General features: G+C 40.7%; 2 protein-coding genes across 4 annotated transcripts in view; one reads left to right on the top strand and one right to left on the bottom strand.

Moving 5' to 3' along the window:
* The window catches only part of FLRT1 (fibronectin leucine rich transmembrane protein 1), a 236995-nt gene extending 215366 nt beyond the window's left edge, over positions 1-21629 (top strand). For both annotated transcript variants that reach the window (XM_073658532.1, XM_073658533.1), the window contains exon 3: positions 13628-21629. In XM_073658532.1, the coding sequence (XP_073514633.1) occupies positions 13691-15724 (2034 nt within the window). In that variant the 5' untranslated portion in view covers positions 13628-13690 and the 3' untranslated portion in view covers positions 15725-21629. The remainder of the gene's footprint in view (positions 1-13627) is intronic.
* Positions 1-22555, bottom strand: part of MACROD1 (mono-ADP ribosylhydrolase 1) — a 912057-nt gene that overhangs the window by 408739 nt on the left and 480763 nt on the right. The window lies entirely within an intron of this gene.

Here is a 22555-nt window from a genome sequence, read left to right as displayed (position 1 = left end):
GCTGTCCACCAACGTCCACCATCCAACCTGACGGAACTGGAGAGGATCTGCAAGGAAGAATAGCAGAGGATCCACAAATCCAGGTGTGAAAAACTTGTTGCATCATTCCCAAGAAGACTCATGGCTGTACTAGCTCAAAAGGTGCTTCTACTCAATACTTTAAATGTCCAATCCCTTTATTTTCAGAGAAGATAAGCCAATGCCAGAGGTGTCTGACAAAGGCTTTCTCCTCTCTCCCCATTGAATACAAGTGAATGTTCAGCTGAGGCAGGCACTACGACTACTTCTATGATGGACGGGGGTAGGGGAGAGGGGGAAGGTTGGAGCTGTTCATGCTGGTTGTATAGGTGGATCCGTTGCTGTAGTTAGAAACCAGTGGATGCCGATCCTGCTGGTGATTGCAGCTGACAGAAGAATTCATCCTATGATTAAGGGCGTCTTCATACGCCAGAAATGCGTAAGGTGTTGAGGTTTTTAACTTTTATGGACTTTTAACTTGATTCAATAAACTTACAGTTTTTATCCAGTTGCTTGTGCCGGAAACTACCCTCGTTTTTTCCTACTTCTATCATGGTCTAAGCTTTGCAAGCTTGAAGTTGTAGTTTTGCAATAACTAGAGAAGCACAGGTTGGCTAACAATAGCCGTATTGTCTAGCTGTTGGTGAAGGCGCATACCTGGGTATGAGAATAGAAAGGGTAATCAGGCTCAGTTCACTTTTGACTTGGTAGATGAGCTTGGCCAGTGACGACATGTCTGCAGGCATCTGCTGGCTCACATGCATTAGAGTAGGACAGGTACGCAATACCACCAGCTGGGGCATAGATGTCTGTAGACATGATAATGACTCCGCTCACTTTCCGAACTGGATTCCCCCTTTAAATGCACTGGGGAATATTTTTCCCCTATATTCATAAAATCATTATATTTTGTACACCATCTAAATTCCATATAATGTAAGGATTGTATGTTATGGTTTATCCAAGATGAAGGATATTGCAATGAAAAGTACTTGGCCATGAGCCTTGTGCTTTTATGTGGTCGCTGGGGTTCTCCGCGGTTTCTAATATTCTTACATTTTACTGTATGGAGGTCATTATTCCTATTATTGTAGCTGGCAGGTAATGGGAGCAGAATATGGCAACGCTAGGACATATCCTTTGGAGATATTGCAGAATTGCAGGAGCTGACCTAAGGTTGATGATATCTATAACTCCTTCCTTACACAGAACCAGCAGCTGCTTTTGTGATTTTGGAACGAGGCATTGATCAGTAGCTTGTGGTCGCGAGCCAGCGGCGGGCTGTCACTGCCATGTCTCATCTATCCCCGCTATGGAAATGACAGGGAAATGATCTGGTTGGCCGGGAGGAAAGTGGCTATGGGGTCAGAGAAAACACTGGGCAGCATCTGGTGGACTACAGAAGGGGCCACTCGTTGTGTAATTAATCGATGTGACATCCCGGGAATGTAAATCTGAGCAGCATTTCCAGGCAGATCCTCCGTGCACTGGATAATTATAGCACTGCCAACTCAGTGATGTCATGGCATTAGCGAAAAACAATAAAAATATGGCAAAGTGTGCTTGTCAGTGTTATGCAGATAAATAATAGACATTTACCAGAATACTCATCAGTTACTAACTGCTCCTGGATCTGCACATTATGCTCACAGATGCAGTCGGGGGTCACCATACTAAGTATTTTTCTACATTGATCATTATTTATCCCCTGAGCGTTTGTAAACAGTAAATGTTCTAATTATATAAGTATTTTAAGAATCAGCAGTTTTCTGCTTCAAATTCCCTGCAAAAACATAAGCAAATAATATAATTCTGGCCGTTTTCAACTACCACTAGAGGGAGCTCTACCAAATATGAAAACCTTCAAGACAGTAATCAGTGCTGAATATTGGACCTAAAACAACATGTTTTTAAAAGGTGAAGACTGACTTTAATTATTGTGGATACTGAGGGCTTTCTCAAGGCTCCCCCCCAGTTGGCGGGATCAGCCAACAGCCCAATGTGTATGGGGGCCTTTTCCACTCTCTCCCGACAGAGGGGTGTCCCTATGAATGGGGGAGTCGGGACAGATGTTGTGCGAATAATGTTTTTTCCGTCAGCTAATGTGTATGGGGGGGCTTCATTGTGATTTTGAAAATGTCATCAAAGCAGAGAGGGGCAATAATGGAAACTATTACATGTCAAAATTATAAGGCAGTTCAATGATAAGAGGTACCCCGACATGTGGCTCTACAGCTGTTGCAAACTACTACTTCCATCATGACCTAAGGTTTGCAGGCTGTCGGGGCATGCTTGGAGTTGTAGTTTTGCAACAGTATGCTGTGGCCGCTCACTCGTACCTCTGTGGATCAGGACAGAGGGATGTGTGCACGCCTGCTCGTCTTCTGTACACATGGCCGAATTTCCAGAACAGGCAGCTCTGGCTCTAGGCAAGGGAGTGCTGTCAATCAACAATAAGGGGGTGGGAGTGAGGGGCAGTGTACTTAAGAGTTTGACCACACTAGGGGTGCACTGAGCACCTTCATTTGCATAAGATCTGTTTTCTGAATAAGTGAGAAAACTAGAGAAGAAGCAGGATTGTCATAGGGACTAAGTCTCCTATATTATTATTATTTATTATTATTATAACACCATTAATTCCATGGCGCTTTACATGGTTAAATATATAATCATCTGATTAGTTTAAATTACATTTTGGGGTTAACACAATCCATTCAAATGTACCTAAAATAATGTCATAAAAAATACAACAAGTCCACAAACAAAATTAGCCCTCGTAAGTCTACATCAACAGAAAAATAATAAAGTAAAGTACCAAACTCGGCCAAGATTAAAGGTGAAGTATGAAACGCGTTGGCGGTTATTATATCCTGCTTTCCACTTTGATATGGATTTTAATATATTATCAATAAAGAAGTAAGTTTATCTTTTTTGGCACTGAGCTGGACAAATGAACTTTTTCTTATTTTTAATCAAACAAAAATCACTGAGCGGTAAGGAGCCTCTTCCTCCTTATGTTATTACAAGGCAATAATGCTCTTGATATAGAGATAATCCAGTAATAAAAAGTTTAAAGAAAAAGGAAAACACAATGAATAGAAGTACAGCAGTGTTTTCACTATTCTCTGCTACTACTGTATATTTTCCTGAGTTGAACATCTAGTTACAGAGCATGAACTTTTGTTCCAGCACTTAGGCTCCTGTGAAATCTACTTTCCTGATTGTAAACTTTAATGATATCTGTGAGAGGTGAAATCAAATGGACAATAATTTGTGATTCTGCAGAGCTGGGTTCATCTCTGGCTCCTTCTTGTCCTGTACTGCAACATTTTATAATATTGTAGTATTTTTTTTATTGTTTTAATGTGGTTCTGATCGATTTAAAGATAGACCTTGACCAGACACAGATATATTGCGGTACATATCTATACCTTGTCATAGCTTTACATTTATTTTCAAAGAGTTTAAAATATGCCTATATATTTTTTTTAAAAAATTGCACGTCTTTTAATAAATTTAATGCAAATCAGACTCTTTTACTTACTTGTGGTTTGTTTACAGACTATGAAATACGGCCGTCTGAACCTGACTTTTTAATACATTTGGGCACCTGTCTCTAGCAATTTTTCTCTATCATAATATGACCCCAAGTATCCTGATTTCCAGACAGTTGTGACTGCTAGCTTGGCTGCATGATGCTTAAAGGGAATCTATCAGTAGGATCATACCTCTTATGCCGTCTATATGGGCATGTAGGTCGTAGGAAGCTGAATAAAATGATACCTTGATATCTGTGATGAGCTGTTAAGATCTATGGGATGGACATAGATCTCCCTGAGAATCTGCCTCCAGAGCTTATTTTACATGAAAGGGGGAGTTACCAGTGTGAGACATGTAATGACTGACAGTCCACTCTCCTGATCTACATGTCTCACACTCGTAACTCCGCCTTTCATTTAATATAAGCTCTGGAGGCAGATCCTCGTGAAGATCTGTGCCCCTCCCACAGATCTTAACAGCTCATTTATATATTAAGAAAAATGTGGATTTCTCTGGATTAAGACATCAGATCGCAAATATCAAGGTGTCATTTCATTCAACTTCCTATAACCTGCATGCTCATATAGACGGCGTAAGAATGTTCATTTTAATTACAGAGAAGCTCTGGAGAGGAACAAAAGCGCGCACAAAATAGGGCAATACAGTCTAGCAAGGGGTAGGTATAATCAATGGTAGCACTCACCTAAAAGTGTTGTGTGCAGGCACAACACCTATAAATGCATCAAAAGCCGCTGCTGCTGCCCCATGGCTGGAGGAAATGGTTCTTCCAGAGGTAATGGCAAAAATTGGAAGCTGGCACGTTTAGGCGGGCTGCCCTGCGGGAATGAAGAGGCTTGGGATTCCAAGACGGTTTTTATTAATACCAACGCGTTTTTGCGCCAGACCGGCGCCTTTCTCAAGGTATAAAAACTAAAGGTCATTTGGTTTTTATACCTTGAGAAAGGCGCCGGTCTGGCGCGAAATGCGTTGGTATCAATAAAAACCGTCATGGAATCCTAAGCCTCTTCATTCCCGCAGCGCAGCGCAGCCCGCCTAAACATGCCAGCTTCCAATTTTTGCAATTTTAATTACAGGTTGCCTTTAACAAACACATCCTTTAATGTTAATATCAGAGCTTTCATTTCAAAATATCCCCCATTCAGTGTGACAAATCTACTATATAATCGGCTTATCCCGTCTGTCTGTCCGTCCAGGAAATCCCGCGTCGCTGATTGGTCCAGCCGCGGCCAATCAGCGACGCGGGATTTCAGAACAAGATGGCAGCCGTTAGCGGCTCATCTGCCGCACGGAGGTCAGCGGCGATGCAGCCGGGAGATGACCGGTACTAGCCGGTCATCTCCCGGCTGCTCGCAGCGGAAGTACCCGCACAGGCAGCGCTGCTCCCCGGTCCTCACTAACACGGTTTGTTGATTGGTAGCGGCCGCCACCAATCAGCAACGAGCGCAGTCCGGCCGCGAATTGGCGCCGGATTTGAAACACGCAGACCACCGTCGGGAGGTCAGCGCCGATGCAGCCGGGGGATAACCCCGCCCACTGCCCTTCATTCACCATGGTACGCGGAACAGGAGACCCCTGGCTGCAGCCGCAAATAGTCGTGATGTAAGCGGAAGCAAGAGCCGGCTGCAGCTGGGGGAATTACGTGCTGGCTGTGCATGGTCAGTGATGTTGTCACAAGCAGTATTGACAACATGACGTAATTACTAAATTCATTAGGGGCACCGGGGGGGATACATTGAGGGGGTTAATTTAAAGTAGTGCACAACCCATTTAAACACTGCTTCGCTGATTAGTCGCGCCCGGTCGACCGCATACATATTCTAGAATACCCGATGCGTTAGAATCGGGCCACCATCTAGTATGTAATAATTGGGGATATCTAGAAGGATAATTAGAGCCATGGTAATACTGCCCTATATAAATACAACCACCACCAAGAAAACAAAATAGGTACATGTAGTCTCTTAAAATAAAAAGTTTGTTTATTGTTTATAATACATTTCTTTTTAATTGTATGAATTTAATAGAATAACTCAATAGAGGACAACATTAGTATATTTACATAGTTACACCTAATATCACTTGAGTTATATCATTACTTGTCAAAATAACTATATAGGACTGTTAGTCTATGGCAATAAAACCAAAGCCTTAGTGGCAGGAAATGTATACTAACAGTGAAAAAAATGCTGACATGTCTAACCAGATGGTGTGATCGGCCATATGAATACGCCCCCTGATGAAGCAAGGGTGAAACATATGTTGGGGCATCAGGACCACTTACCACACCATCTTGCCAGACATAAGGGATTTTTTCTACTCTTCAGATTACATGGCATACCACACCATTTAGTTAGACATATCAGAATTTTTTTCACTGTGTAGTATATATTTCCTGCCACTAAGACTTTCATTTGATTGTCATGGACTAACCGTCTTATATAGTTATTTTGACAAGTAATGATATAACTCAAGTGATATTAGGTGTAACTATGTAAATATGCTTATGTGGTCCGCCATTATATGTTTATAATACATTTGTTTTTAATTGTATGGACTTAACAAACTTTATATTTTAAGAGACTATATGCACCTATTTTGTTCTCTTGGTGGTGGTTCTAGTTAAAGGTGTTTCTCTAGTCACCAGCACTTTTCTGATTTATGCTCTCTTATGTTGGTAGCCCTATATTAATACACCCTAAAGTTTGTTAATTTATCTAAATGTGATGGCTTTGCACCCTTATAAAGTATTTACTGAAATGTAAAGATCTTTCTGAAGGTGAGGTCTCCAAAACAGAACTCATTACCAGTTCAGGTCTGAAGATCTCCAGCAATGACAGAAGGCAAAACTGAGACAGAATACAAGGGTTGCACACGTAATGGAAGAGAAGCGTAAAATTAACGTTCCTGATTTAAAATTAATGGCTGGAAAAATAATGGAAGGGCTGAATGAATTCAATTATTCTGAAGGTGGAGGGGTGAAAGGAGCGATCAAATGGGTTTTATTAGTTGTCGGAATTAAAACTTTTGAACCCTGAACTTCTCCCCGTTAGTACAAACATATACACACACACAGTAAATACACAAATATTATACACATTACAAACACACATACATTACAGGCGATGCCAAAAGTTTTGAGACTATTTTGTATTTCACCAAGTTTGCTGCTTCAGTTTCATTCGATTTCTCTGATGAAGACTCCTTCAGACTGTTTGGGACATCTGGAAGAATGATTGTCTGGAGAAGAAAAGTTGAGCACTGCTATAAGTCCTGTGTCAAGCCAACAGTAAAGTCTCTTGAGACCATTCATGTGTGGGGGCTTTTCATCCATAGAGGGGGCTCTCTCACAATTTTGCCAAAGAACACTGTCATGAATAAAGAATGTGATCTAAAAATCCTCCAAGAGCAACTTCTCCCAAGGATCCAAGAGCAATTTGGAGATAAGCAAAGCTTTTTTCCAGCATGGAGACTATGTCACAAGGCAAAAGTGAAAACTAAGTGCGTCGGTGAACAAAATTTTAAAACTTTGGGTCCATGGCCAGTAAACGCCCCAGATTTCAACCCCATTGAGAACCTGTGTTCAATTCTTAAAAAGTGGGAGGACAAACAAAAACACATAAATTGTGATAAACTCCAAGCATTGATTAGGCAAGAATGGGTGGTCATCAGTCAGGATTTGGCCCATAAGCCTTCCAGCTGCCAGGAAAGAAGGGCAGAAGTCTTGAAAAATAAGGGTCAACAATGTAAATATTAAGTCTTTGCATAAAGTTCATGTATTTGTCAATAAAAGTTTAAAAACTTATAAATGCTGATAATTGTAGAAACATCGGACTAAAAGATCTAGAAACACTAAAAAATTGTGTAGTCTCAAAACCTTTGGCCACGACTGTACACACGTTTATACACACACTACACAGACGCACACTTTTTTATCAGATCATAGTAAATAAAGTATTACATTTAGTTAACACTAATTGCATCTAAGATGACCATCTTGAATATACGTACATAGATGGATTAGCCACTAGCAATGTCTTGTGTATGTTCCACCAGTAATGCAAAATATTTACGGCCACACAATCGGTGAAGACTGGTGATAATCACTCTTGTTTTGTGGAATTGAACGGGGCCAATTATTGCTACAATGGCACAGAAGTGAGTGATTGATAACAGTGACTGACCAGAATATTCGGGACTTTAATGGAGGAATATGTCCATTGGTCTTTTACACCATATGATCCACAAACTTGAATTAATGAAGTAAAACATCAAATGTTCACATTCAACAAAAAAGAAACCCAAAAACAAACTAACACACAACAATATATCCACACTCAGGACTTTAATCTGTAGACCGCTAGTCAATGAATAATGGTGTAAACACCCCTGCCCGGCTCATACAATATTTAGAAAGTCGAATAGATGATAGATTCGGCACCAGAAAATAGTTATTTAGCTAGCCGTGGAGGTGAGAGGTTAATACATCCCACAGGAGCATAAAAACCGGCCGCCGTCAATAGTGATGGGGTAAGTAAGCCTCCAGCTCTGACCCGTCAGGGACAACTTGCTGGCAGCTCTTATTGCAGTACAGAGATTAAAGACGGAGCTCGGAGAGCAGAGTATTGACACTGTGAGATGGTTTCTGAATCTTTCGCTGTAATCCCAGGATACAGAAGGGAGAGAGCGGAAGGAACATTTGCGGATTTGACTCTGGGGAATGAATAAACCATCATACTGGAGCAAATTTACTTATTTCTATCAGCTATTTGCTCTTTGAATACTTTAAACAGGTAGAAAGATCTGGCCCCATTAAAGATGCCGCCATGGGGCTATATGTCTTTTCAGTTTCTCATCTGATTCTTCTGTATTTTAAAGAATACCTTCCTTTTCTTTAGGATTCCAGTTTTTTTATTCTCTTCCTATTTGAGCATCTGAAAAGCTAAACCGTTATCTTTGATGGTATAACATGAAGCCTCCTTTCAGGTATCCTGGCATGCCTATGATAACCATTGAAATGGCTTGTCCACTTTGCTCATCATTTTCTCAGAATTATTTCTTGACAGATTTAGCTACTGGAAGAGTCACAAAAGTCATTTATACTTTCTATATACTTGTTAATGAACTGGGCTGCTGGTATCCCTGCCCCTCGCTCTGTTCCTACCGAATATGACAGTGGCCCACTTCAGCTACGATGGGATACTGACCAAGAACAATTGCCAATGGCTTCTCCCCTTTAGTCCATCTGTGTCCTCTGGGGTTACAATAGTAGCAAATTATGATGTCAAATAGTTTTGTCGAGAGGACCTCTAAAACCAGGATCCGATGCAAGGAGAGGAGTCTTATCAAACCTGTTGGTGATGTCTGATGTTCTAATTTTGAAAGTCTAATTTATAGAAAGGAGTGAATCAGTTTGCAGGACCTTGGTCCCACGACCACACCGGCAGTCTGTGGCTAATGGAAGCTATGTGAACCGTGTCCTACCCGCAGGCCTCTTCAACACCTCTTCTAATTAGTAGACGTAGCGTGACATCATATGTGCATCAAGAGGCGCCAGGGATTCCAACATGTAGGAGAAACTTTGCAGGGCTCCCATCCGGGGGACACAGACTTTGGATCATGGTCCTGCAAATTTATTCGCTCTTTTCATGCTGCAGATCCTCTTTTTGAAGAGTATATGATCTTGATATCAATCATTGATTGACTAATATAGACAACTCCCTCATTGTATCTGCCACTCAGGGGTATTCTGGCTGACAGCTCTGCCAATTTTCAGTTAGAAGTACCTTTGACTTCAAGTCAAAGGTAAAAGCCAGATACCAACCATTATAATAATAATAATATTTATGGTTATATAGCGCCAACATATTCCGCAGCGCTTTACAGACATCATCGCTGTCCCTATTGGGGCTCACAATCTACATTCCCTATCAGTATGTCTTTGGAGTGTGGGAGGAAACCGGAGAACCCGGAGGAAACCCACGCAAACACGGGGAGAACATACAAACTCCTTGCAGATGTTGTCCTTGGTGGGATTTAAACCCAGGACCCCAGCGCTGCAAGGCTGCAGTGCTAACCACTGAGCCACCGTGCTACCCCATTACCTCCCCAATGTCAGTGACAGCCACACTGGCAGCCAGAATGCCTTCTAAACTCGACGCACCACCATATTAACCAGTCATCGCTATATTCCCTCCACTCTACAGTCCTCATCTCCTCCGAAGTTGGTCACTAGTAACCTCCTCTTCCTTGGGTCAGCATAGGGGGAAGCAACTCCAAATAAGAATAATCTGTAATAGATTCTACAAGGACGAGGGAAGAGACATAAGTGTTGCAAATTTTACTGTTTGGCATAAGAACTTGATGATTATACAAATAAATTGGAGAGTTTACTAAAACATGCACTTCAGAAGCCTGCTGAAATAAGGTGCGGTAAGATTTGTGCACCAAAAAATTAATTTACGGCAGGTATAAATAAGGTGATGTGAAAATTAATTTACGGCAGGTATAAATAAGGTGATGTGAAATTTCTCAATAATTTACACCAATTTCTTGGTGCTATTGGCCGTGCCCCTAAGCCAAGTCCCACCCTATATATATATTTTTTTTAAAAAGGCAAGAGCAGCATAAAAGTTAAAAAGTTACAATTAATTCAACACTGTTGTGCGGCATAATTTTTTTTTTCCTCATGAAAATTGGAGCAATTGGCTTGATAAATTTTCCCCATTACTGGGATAAAAGGGGTTATTCAAACTGGAATACGCTTGTAATTAGGATCACACATTTGATAGAATACCAGAGCTTACTCACCTTTTTATGTATTTCCCATGAGAGCGGCAGTGTGCATTCTCAGACAGATTCTAGTGGTAAATGCTGAAAATCAGCCGAACCTGCCAATTTTGTTTTCAGGGGAGATAAGGTGTATGGCAGCTGCTATCTACTCTCTCCCCATTAAAAACACATGAACACCTGGTCGAATTGGGCACTCATGTCTATGAGGGAATTAGTAGAGATGGCTGTCTGGTGAACGAACATACGGCTGCCATTTATCTCATGTGTATGGCTCGCTTTAGACCCCTAATTAGCAATCATCACTAAAGATGAGAAAATTGTTTTGATACAAATCAAATTTGTGTAGAATTTCATGAAACTCGTAGTTCCCGGTGAATTCGAACGATATGGAATTTGCTCGAATCTGCTATCATATCACATGCTATAACGCAGCCAATCTGGAGGGACTATCATAGCCCGTATAAAAGCCAATGCAGGCAATGCAGCAGCCATTTTAGAGCAATTTAGGATAGTGAGAGGACATCAGAGCTCACAACTCAGTAATAAAGATAGGAAGAGAAAGCCCTAAAGCATTGGACAAATACTCCAGACAGTAATATTTTGTAAAAACGCACCAATGAAAAAGATGGGTGTAGTAGTCTGCAAATAATACAGCAATTCAATTGAAAGGGCAGAAAGATAGGAGAAGTGACAGCAGTTGACTCCTTGTTATTGATCACTGATATGATGTAGCTGGCATTTATCCTGCTGCATTTGGGTTACAATTACACATTTTTTCTTCATTCTCAATGCACTAGAAAGCAGCTGCAAGGCAGCACAATACTTTTTACAGAGAAAAAAACTGCGTGCTTGCTTGTCACATGTGACTGTACTGAGTTTTTGCATTTCTAGTGCAATACTTTTTTTGTGAAGAGGGGAATAATTGTGTTTTTTACAATACAAAAGAAAATTCTCCAAAATCCATACATTTAACTGCTACTCTCTACTTCACAATGTGTGCATGTCACAAACAATTCTTTTTTTGCACATTCTGTTTTACTTGTCAAATTTCACATCCATACATTCCACATCAAAACAAGACCCAGTTGAAGGTGCTGGATTTTGGATGTCTACATATCTAGAATTTCTTATTTCATTTTTGGGAAGGCAGTTGAATTTTGTTAAATGGAAAAATAAAAAATGTAGACGTTTAAAAGTGCATGTCTGTTTTTACACAACTGTTTTACCAGTCCAATATGACAACTCAGCACGTCTACTTACTTACCCAACATTTCTCGTTATCTCTTTTTTTGGCAAGGGTTCAATAATTGGGGTTGAAAAGATTGTGAAAAGTTAATTACATTTTGTACAACGCTAAAAAAAGTGACAATGGCAACGTATGGGGTAGTGTAAATAAAAAAACAAACAGAGAAACATACCATAGCTAAGAATGTGGGAGCCACTAGCAACAGCCTAAGCACCACCACCACAAGTAGTAGCTGTCCGGGCAGCACTACTACTAAACACAAATCACAATTGGCCTCCTTTCTATTAATGGGGAGGAAGGGGTAGGTGGGAGGGACGATATGGAATATATGGCACATGACTCCTCATAATCACAACCGGATGAAGTTACCTCTGACAGTGACACCATCAGTTTGAGTCAGTGATCTGCCTAAGTAATAGGGATAATTTTTGGACCGTCTTTCAATTTAGAAACACATGAAAAGTCTGTGCACTTTGCTATTAAATGGATTATTGGTTACTACAGGTTTACCATCCTTCATATGGTGAGGCCACATTGACATTACTAAGGCTGTGTTTTTATTCAAGAGCTTGATAGGGGTTGGAAACAGTCCTAGGAGTCCTCACATTTTTTCAGGGCAGCTGCTGGCTTTGCTGTGGTGTGATTTGCTGCAAATCTAATTCTTTTAAAAAATTTGTCTAACCTGGCGAATTCCAAATTATAAAAGATTCAATCATCTCCATTCATCACCTTTTTTTATCTATTCTGTGGAGAGGTCTTCAATATTTTCAATGCAAAATCCCATTAAAGACTGTTTTAATTTTTCCCTTTTGTTTTTCATTTGTTATATTGTAGCAGAATGTATTTTTTTCTCTCTCATTAGTATATACTCAGTAAATCTTTTTTTTTCTCTAGCTTGTGCAGCATTTATGTTAAATATGGCTTTCATTAAACTTAAAGGGTATCACGTTATTAGCTCTCTAAATAGATGACGAGTTGCGGCTGATTTTCTGACATTTTGGCAAGGTACCAGTGTCTATTGTTAAGGGAGTTATATTATGCCAATCTCAGAGGGCTCAAGAAGGGCTCAATCATTATCAGAATGTGATTTCCATCATAATGCCAGTGACGCAGGCTTTAATCTCCCAGCTGAGATGGCTTGGAGAAGCTATTATGTAAGTCAAAAGATGGACTTGCTTTTACAATCATGCGCTTAAAAATCACTCTCAGAACTTCCTCACACATTATAATCACTTCATCTTCTGCATCTCTTCACTTATTAATTTGCTTTTATGTCGAGCAAAACTCAGGCACTGTGATTCACACGGGCAATCTAGTGTGCCTGCAAAGAAAACAGATGTAATAAATGGATAACGGTCTGCACTCTAAGGGTGATCCAACCCCACAGAGCTAACAATCTAATGTGGTCATTCAGAGTGAAGGAATTATATGTGCATGAATTACTGTCATGGCTTGCAATAATGTGACATGGATGCAAGGTTTTTGCTCAATACTTAGTTTTGGGGGTATGGATCTATTAAAATATTACATTTCATATTAGTGACAATGTATTTTATTATGTGGGATAACAGACAATAACATATTAAATGGTTGTCCCTTTACAGAAAAGTTTTTCCTATAAGTTCTGTTAGTTAAAAACAAACTATGGTTAAGTTACCGTACCCGAATCCAGGTTTGAGTCTCCGCCACTACCCCAAGGTATCTTATTGTCAACAACAAGGCAGCCAATCAGTGAGCTCAGCGGCTCTGAACGGCTTATGCCATCTACATTGGAAGAGCCACTAAACCCAGTGATTGGCTGCAGCGATGTCGACGTTACATCAACGCTGCAGACAATAACAGACATCGGGAACAGCAGTGGAGACTCATCCCGGGGAGTTATTTTTTTTATCACTAACGGAGCTTATATAAAAAAAAATTTCTGAAAGGTTTCAAGTGTGACGTTGACAGTAGTGATGGGAATTTTCTACTTTATATTGCACCTGATTGTTTTTGTTTTGTTCTGTCTTCCAGGAATTTATCCAAATTCATCAGAACTTTACAAGACAGTTGTGATTTGGAAGACTCCACAACAACATGACGGTCACAACCACCACCACTGCCACTGCGGCAGCAGCCTCGGCAGTGGCCACGACAACTGCAACTGCTACCACAGTTGCAATGACTACAGCTACCTTAGACTTACGCGATTGGCTATTTTTGTGTTACGGACTTATTGCATTTTTGACAGAAGTAATAGATAGCACCAATTGTCCCTACGTATGTCGCTGTGACAATGGTTTCATCTACTGTAATGACCGAGGTCTTACGTCTATCCCAGCCGAGATCCCAGATGATGCAACCACCCTCTACCTCCAGAACAATCAGATCAATAATGCTGGAGTTCCACCAGAGCTGAAAACTAAAACCAATGTTAGAGTCATCTATTTGTACGAGAACGACCTAGACGAGTTCCCACTCAACCTTCCCCGTTCACTTAGAGAGCTTCACCTCCAAGATAACAACATACGCAGCGTGACTCGGGATTCTCTTTCCCGTATACCACTGATAGAGAAGCTTCACCTAGATGACAACTCTGTGTCGACAGTCAGCATTGAAGATGATGCCTTCCTGGATAGTCGTCAACTTCGCCTGCTTTTCCTTTCCCGCAACCATCTCAGCAGCATTCCCAATGGTTTGCCACATACTTTGGAAGAGCTAAGATTAGATGATAATCGCATTTCTACCATTCCTCTTCACGCTTTCAAGGGACTCAACAGTTTGCGGAGGTTAGTGCTTGATGGCAATCTCCTGGCAAATCAACGCATTGCAGATGACACATTTAGCCGTCTACAAAATTTGACTGAGCTTTCACTGGTAAGAAATTCCTTGGCTGCCCCTCCGGTAAATCTACCAAGTGCTCATCTACAGAAACTGTATTTACAGGATAATGCCATCACGCACATTCCCTATAATACACTATCCAAGATGAGGCAATTACAGAGACTGGATCTGTCCAACAATAACCTTACAGCACTCCCTCGTGGCCTTTTTGATGACCTAGAGAACCTGAGCCAACTTCTTCTCAGGAATAATCCCTGGTTTTGTGGTTGCAATCTTATTTGGCTTCGGGACTGGGTGAAAGCAAGAGCCACTATCGTCAATGTCCGTGGCTTAATGTGTCAGGGCCCTGAGAAAGTTAGGGGCATGGCCATCAAAGACATCACTCATGAAATGGATGAATGTTTCGAGGGAGGTCCCCAGAGCAATGTAGCATCTGCACGAGCAACTCCTGCAGGCCCTTCAATTACTACCCCTCCCCAAGGATCGCTGTTTACTCTAAAGTCTAAAAGGCCAGGTCTTCGCTTGCCAGATTCCAATTTGGATTACCCTATGGAAAACGGAGCGGGAACAAAGTCTTTGGTGATTAGTGTCAAACCACTGACAGCTGACAGTATTCGCATCACATGGAAGTCCTCTGTTCTCGCCAGTTCTTTTCGTCTGAGCTGGTTGAGGCTAGGTCATAGCCCAGCTGTTGGCTCTATCACAGAAACCTTGGTGCAAGGAGATAAAACAGAGTATTTGTTAACTGCCCTGGAACCAAGATCTACCTATATTATCTGTATGGTAGCAATGGAAACGGGGAACACCTATCTTACAGATGAGCCACCCGTATGTGCCAAGGCAGAGACAGGGGATATCTATGGCCCTACTACTACACTTAATCGAGAACAAAATGCTGATCCCTTGGCTGGTTTACCTCTGGCGGGCATTATTGGTGGGGCTGTCACACTTGTCTTCCTTTTTCTCATCTTAGCATCAATATGTTGGTATGTCCATCGAGCCGGGCAATTGCTAACCCGTGAAAGAGCTTGCAGTCGAGGAAGCCGAAAGAAAGATGATTATATTGAATCTGGCACCAAGAAAGATAACTCTATATTGGAGATTAGAGGACCAGGGCTCCAAATGCTACCAATAAACCCTCACCGAGCCAAGGAGGAGTATGTGATTCATACCATATTCCCATCTAATGGTACCAGTCTTTACAAAAGTACCCACACGATAGGTTATGGCACTCACAGGGGATACAGAGATGGTGGTATTCCTGACACAGACTACTCCTATACATGATGAACCATTATTATTTGTTTTTTTTGGACTGACCAGATTCCTTCCCATAGTAAAATCTCTGGTTCTCCTGGTGCCCACAAGATTCCTAAGAAGTATAGGAGAAAGAATTAGAAATATAAGTAAATTAAGTTATGATACAAACAAAGACTGTATGGAATCATTTGTAGGAATGGAAAAAAATACCAATACTCGTATCAAAACCTGAGCATAAAGAAGAATTAAAACAAAAAAAGACAAGACACGCAGTAATCCATATCCTGCAAACTGAAAGGGTTCGGGGAGAACTCAGTTACTTTATTACAGAAGTTTCAACCATTTTAGAACAAGGAAATACATTTAGAGAGATTCGAGCACTTGGATACAATTTACATATAACTTGACGATTCTTCTTTCTTTTACTTTTGTTAAATTCAGGGTGAAAATGACGACACGGTGCAATGAATATTTGTTTTACATTTCATATGAATATTCCGTATATATTTTTTTTCCTCTCTGCAAGATTTCTTCCTCTTATGTTTTTTTTTTACATTTTATTTTATCCTAGTGGAAATAAATGGCAAAATAAGAAAGCAACTAATTCTACTGAGAAGAAATCTTTCTTCTTCTTTTTTTTTTTTTTTTTTTCTAATTGCAAATGTGTTTTCACAGATTTATATTGAGCTGGCATTCATTTCCAAAAAAAAAAAAAAAAAAGAGTTTAATTTGAACTGAATGATAGAAAAGTAGTTGTGAAGCGGAGAACAATTGAAATGTTACGTACGGTAGACTTTCTTTACAATAGACTTTTTATTCAGTCTCTGTGGAAACCCTTTACTGACACTCAGATCCTTCAGCAGATATCTGTAGCGTGTGATGGTAATCTATACGTGTTCAGTATCCCAATGTATCTTACACTCCACTACCTGACCGCAAGAATCATGGGTTGGGTAATTAGGCGCAGAATGACAGCCTCATCTACAATATATACTGCCAGCCCCTCTCATCAATCTGAAAAAAAGACAGGAATATTTCAGAAATGAAATATAATCTAAATGTTAGCATTTTCTGTTCTACTTGGGAAACGATCAGATTTTTTTTAGTAAGAGGGATCAATGAGCGGTGCTGGAAATTACATATGGTCAATGCAGATTACATAGGACTGTATACTGTCTGTATGTTAAGTTTGATATGATTGCATATTATCTAATGTTCCTGCATAGGATTAATTGTGTTCCCTAGCTAGAGATTGTAATGAATGGTGGTAAAAGCATTTTTATATATTTTACTTATGTGCAGATGATAAAGAAATACAATATTTCAGAATCAGAATAAGGCCTCATTCACACGTAGGTATGAGAAAAATGGACAGGTTTTTTTGGGTGTTTTTTTTTTAAATCAGACTTTGATCAGTTTTCCCCTAAAATCTGATTTTTTTCATTGACCCATAGACTAGCATGGTTGATTTTGATCTGACACTCGGAGCAAAATTGGACAGGTCTCCGCAATTTTGCTTGGACCCCTCAGTCCGCGAAAAATCACGAACATGTCAATGGCCCCCACAGAGTATCATAAGAACAAGGGCTATCCATGAAAACTACGGAAAGCATTAGTACAACAACAACGGATGTGTGAATGAGCCCTTAGGCAGAATTTGACCTTCCCCTTTATCAGCCAAAAGGCTAATGAAATTCTGTATGTAGCAGACTCAGTAAGGAGAATCCTTCATGTGAGCGTGCATAGTCTCATCGCTCTCTGCTTCCGGCTAAAAAAAAACATTGCAGGTAGATTGGAAGGTGCCTTATAGCAATGTACTGGTAGTGATGTTTTTATGACATTATGTTCAATCTTGGCTCGTTATTTCATATATGATATCCACAGACTCCTTAAAAAAGGCTGTCCAGGATTAAAAACAAAAATGGACAAGGATAGTAAATAAAAAATCAATTCTGACCTGTTAAATTTTCACTGCAAGCACATGCCACACATCCTTGTGAGCACTGCAGCCAATCATTGGCCTCAGCAGTCTCATGGTCAGTAATTGGCTGCAGTGGTCATATGAATATAATCAATGCAGCACGAAACACATCAAACCAAGACCCGCGTGCATCACCAGTGCAGCTGTGATTGAGGATTTAACAGACAAGTAATAATTTTGTATTTAATCTATTATTTCACATCTCTTGCTCTAAAAAAATAATAATAAAAACAACCTGGACACCCCCTTAAATATTTGGTAATGGGGCATGAAGAAAGAATTTGTGTTATTTATAAAGGCTGTTACAGAAATATTTCAATGTAATTGGAATATAAATACTCTAAAGAGGTTCTTTAAAAGTTCAAAATGACAATAGCAAACCTTATTTACCCTTTAAATCACCTATTGCTGCATTGCTGATGCTTTGGTGGCCTTCACCCCTCTGTCGCTCCAGTGCTAAAGCTCTGGTGGACCTCACCCCTATGTCACGCCAGTGCTGATGCTGTGGTTTTCCCCACCCTTCTGTCGCTCCAGTGCTGATGCTCTAGTTGTCCTCACCCCTCTGTCACTCCAGTTCTGATGCTTTAGTGGTCCTCACCCCTCTGCCGCTCCATTGCTGATGCTCTGGTGGTCCTCAACCCTCTGTCGCTCCAGTGCTGATGCTCTGGTGGTCCTCACCCTTCTGTGCTGATGCTCTGCTGGTCCCAACCCCTCTGTTGCTTCAGTGCTGATGCTCTGGTGGTCCCCACCGGTCTTTGTAAACTTTTTTTTTAAAATGATGAAGAGTCAAACATGCACATGACCGCTGCAGCCAATCACTGGTTTTAATTGGTAGCATCACCAATGAGGTCAGTGATTAGCTGCAGCTGTCATGTGCATGTACTGCATAATTTTGTTCCAGGAGACTAAACAAACACCATCGGGGACCACCAGAGCATCAGCACTGGAGTAATGGGGAATTTAAAACTTAACATTTCCTGCAACAACTGACTAGAAAAACATGGCTGCTTTCTTCCTGAAACAGCTAGACTCTTGTCCATGGACCCTGTTCAAGTTAATGGCACTGATCTGCACTATCAGTTTAAACCCCTATTTTTGGAAAAAAGCGGACCCATTTTCCAAACCTTGAGCAACCCCTTTTAAGACTGTAACCCATGGTGGATGGCGTGCATTCCTGATTTCGTTCTCAAGCACTTTTCTGTTCTGGGTTCCTGGGACTATAATCCAATTCATCTAATCCTGTATTTGTCATAAAGTCCTCAGTAAGCTGACCCCATGTATTACTGGAAAAGTCAGCACGAGAGAGCAGCAGCGCTCCTACTCCTCTTATTCCCAGCATTCATTTTTTTTTCTCGCTGATTTGTCTTTGTTTGCTGCCGGCTTTATATTAACAAGCAATTTGCAGTTCTCTTCCGCTAGAGAAACTCTATCTGCAACATGTGGAAGGGAGCTGAAATGTGAAAGTGGAAAAACAGCAGAAAAACGATGGGAGGAAATATATTTCAGAGGGTAATGCAAATTTCTCACAGTTATAACAGGAGAAAGGGTGAGTGGGAAGGTTCTGATGACAATGTGTAATCTCACAGATGAAACGCAATGTGTTGGCAGATATTTTATTATGTGTTGTTCTTATCAGAAAAGCGTTCCTTTATATATAATAATTAGATGACATTTCCACATGTAAGTACAGAACCAGTAGGGATAGAATATGAAATACTCGGCTCCAGTCACCAGCCCCCTCCACCAGCCACAATGTCCATCCCACCCATAGTCCTAAAATAAAAGCTTGGTCAGCAGTCCTGTCCAAACAGTTTACTAGTTTTAATATAAAGATATGTCATTTATTGTCTTACATTGTTGGGTTATTCCTCATGGGATGGAACGACGTGGTTTACTAGCATTGTAGTGCAGGCTCGGACTGGCCCACCGGAGAACAGGAGAATCCTCCGGTGGGCCCTCCACCTATATGAGAAGCAGTTGTCACAATAGATTTGTTTCACTATGTACAGAAAAGGGCATCATCTCAACCTTCATTTAACAAACTATCCCATTTATTATTATATACAAACATAGGCAAATATGTGAATGAGGGTAATGTGATATTTGCATGTAGCTGAACAGTGGGCCACCAGAGTCAATGTTACTGGTGGGCCCTTAGCACGCCAGTCCGGCACTGTGTGTGCGGCATCCTCTCCGGCCATTCTTATAACCAATAACTAGTTCGCAGTCATTAATACTGTAAATGGAAGGATGGTTAGGGACATAGTTGAGCCATGATGGGGGCCTGTACTAGTTTAAATATAAATTAAGCATGCAATTCCGATAGGGAGGAGAATTGTTTTTTTACATAGCAGTTCAAAGGCAAGGGGGGAATGAATACCTAAATTTCTAATATATCTGTATAAAAATCTGGTGTTCCTCCCGACACCACTAGGGGGATCGTATTAAAAACATGGAGCCTGCTCAAAAGCTCCCTCTAGTGGCAGCTACAGGCAGCCAGAACTTTATTATTTAAAGGGGTTATCTGGCATTATAAAGAAAACCTGTCACTTGCCATAAATATGTATTTTATTTTTTTTCCCATATGTAAATGCCCCTGTACTCCCGAATCCAGTATTATTTACTTTTGCCCTTGCTCTTCTCCCTTCCTGAAATATGGCCTGTTTGTAAACTTTTTTTTTTAGCCAACTGGGTGTGGTTGCGCAATAAGATTCTCGTAGATAAGAGCTGAGGGCGCCGCCTACTTGGCTAATAAGTTATTACGATTTTTATACACTGAAGTAGGGACCCGTATCTCAGGAATGGAGAGGCCCAGGAACAAAAGAAAAACAATGTCAGATTCAGGAGAACAGCGGCATTTACACTGCAAGGGATAGAGAGCAAGAGTATTAATAGTAATGTTTGATGGGGTGACATTACAATGGCAGGTGATCCGGGTGGCTGCAGTAACAGGCTGGTATCACCGTGGCATAGAAATGGCAATTAAGTGCTTTCATTGTGGCATAGGTACTGGAAGATAATGACGATATATGTGAAATATCCACTGCTAGTTTAGCTATGTCTTAGAGGAGAAAGCCAGAACCTCACCCTATAGTATCTCCATGTGCATACAAAGAAGCCAAGAACAAAAGACATTTATTAGGGGTGCAAATCTGGAGATGTATCTCTTGTGACATTTTCCTTGATTATCCGGCATTCAAGCATGTGTTTTGTCACACTCATTGGCAAATGAGAGGCGATCATGAAAAATGCATGACACTTTACAGGATTGTGGGTTATCAAAGGTTGCAATTTATTTCTTCGTTTTCAAGGATTTGGATCAAATCATATATGAAGTGATATTTACACCAGACACATGATTATAAAATAATCAATCTGTATTCATTGTGTGTAGAAGTATGGCATCAAGACGTACCACCGGCCAATAGGGGATGTGCACAGGAATAAACGTATAGACGTAGCAGGCGAGTTAAATCTACCCCTTAATTCCCGTTAGTTACATGTTGTAGAACAATTATGTTTTATAAACCCTGGGCAGAAATTAAAGAGAACCTGTCGCCTTTCTGTTATTTTTATTTTTTTGTAATATACATTATTAAATAATATCGATGCTAATTTGTTGCTTTTATCCATAGTAGAGGGGTTCTCGTATAGTGAAGACCACTTTGCCAGCATCCCCCCTTCTAATGGCTTCTGCCTATCTGTAATGACCTGGGGTGCACTAGAGAAGAATCTGGGTAAGCCACGTTCTCCTATATTGTAAACAGTGGACAGAAAACGATGGCCGTCAATAAAAATGTGTTATGAATATTAGAAGAGTTCAATGATCTTTATCCTGTAAGGTAATATGGAGCATCCCGGTTTTCCATTTATTTTATTTTTTGCCACGTTTGTGCTCCACAAAACTGTCATATACATACATATATATGTGTATATATATATATACAGAACAGACCAAAAGTTTGGACACACCTCGTTTAAAGATTTTTCTGTATTTTCATGACTATGAAAATTTTACATTCACACTGAAGGCGTCAAAACTATGAATTAACACATGTGGAATTATATACTTAACAAAAAAGTGTGAAACAACTGAAAATATGTCTTATATTCTAGGTTCTTCAAAGTAGCCACCTTTTGCTTTGATGACTGCTTTGCACACTCTTGGCATTCTCTTGATGAGCTGCAAGAGGTAGTCACCGGAAATGGTCTTCCAACAATCTTGAAGGAGTTCCCAGAGATGCTTAGCACTTGTTGGCCCTTTTTCCTTTACTCCGCGGTCCAGCTCACCCCAAACCATCTCGATTGGGTTCAGGTCTGGTGACTGTGGAGGCCAGGTCATCTGGCATAGCACCCCATCACTCTCCTTCTTGGTCAAATAGCCCTTACACAGCCTGGAGGTGTGTTTGGGGTCATTGTCCTGTTGAAAAATAAATGATGCTCCAACTAAACGCAAACCGGATGGAATAGCATGCCGCGGCAAGATGCTGTGGTGGCCATGCTGGTTCAGTATGCCTTCAATTTTGAATAAATCCCCAACAGTGTCACCAGCAAAGCACCCTCACACCATCACACCTCCTCCTCCATGCTTCACGGTGGGAACCAGGCATGTAGAGTCCATCCGTTCACCTTTTCTTCGTTGCACAAAGACACGGTAGTTGGAAACAAAGATCTCAAATTTGGACTCATCAGACCAAAGCACAGATTTCCACTGGTCTAATGTCCATTCCTTGTGTTCTTTAGCCCAAACAAGTCTCTTCTGCTTGTTGCCTGTCCTTAGCAGTGGTGTCCTAGCAGCTATTTTACCATGAAGGCCTGCTGCACAAAGTCTCCTCTTAACAGTTGTTGAAGAGATGTGTCTGCTGCTAGAACTCTGT

The sequence above is a fragment of the Phyllobates terribilis genome, unplaced genomic scaffold (assembly GCF_046119375.1).
Source record: "Phyllobates terribilis strain yellow unplaced genomic scaffold, ASM4611937v1 Scaffold_13__5_contigs__length_258822181, whole genome shotgun sequence".
In the NCBI taxonomy this organism is placed as follows: domain Eukaryota; kingdom Metazoa; phylum Chordata; class Amphibia; order Anura; family Dendrobatidae; genus Phyllobates; species Phyllobates terribilis.
The sequence above is the reverse complement of the archived record's forward strand: the minus strand, read 5'-3'. Positions and strand labels throughout refer to the sequence as shown.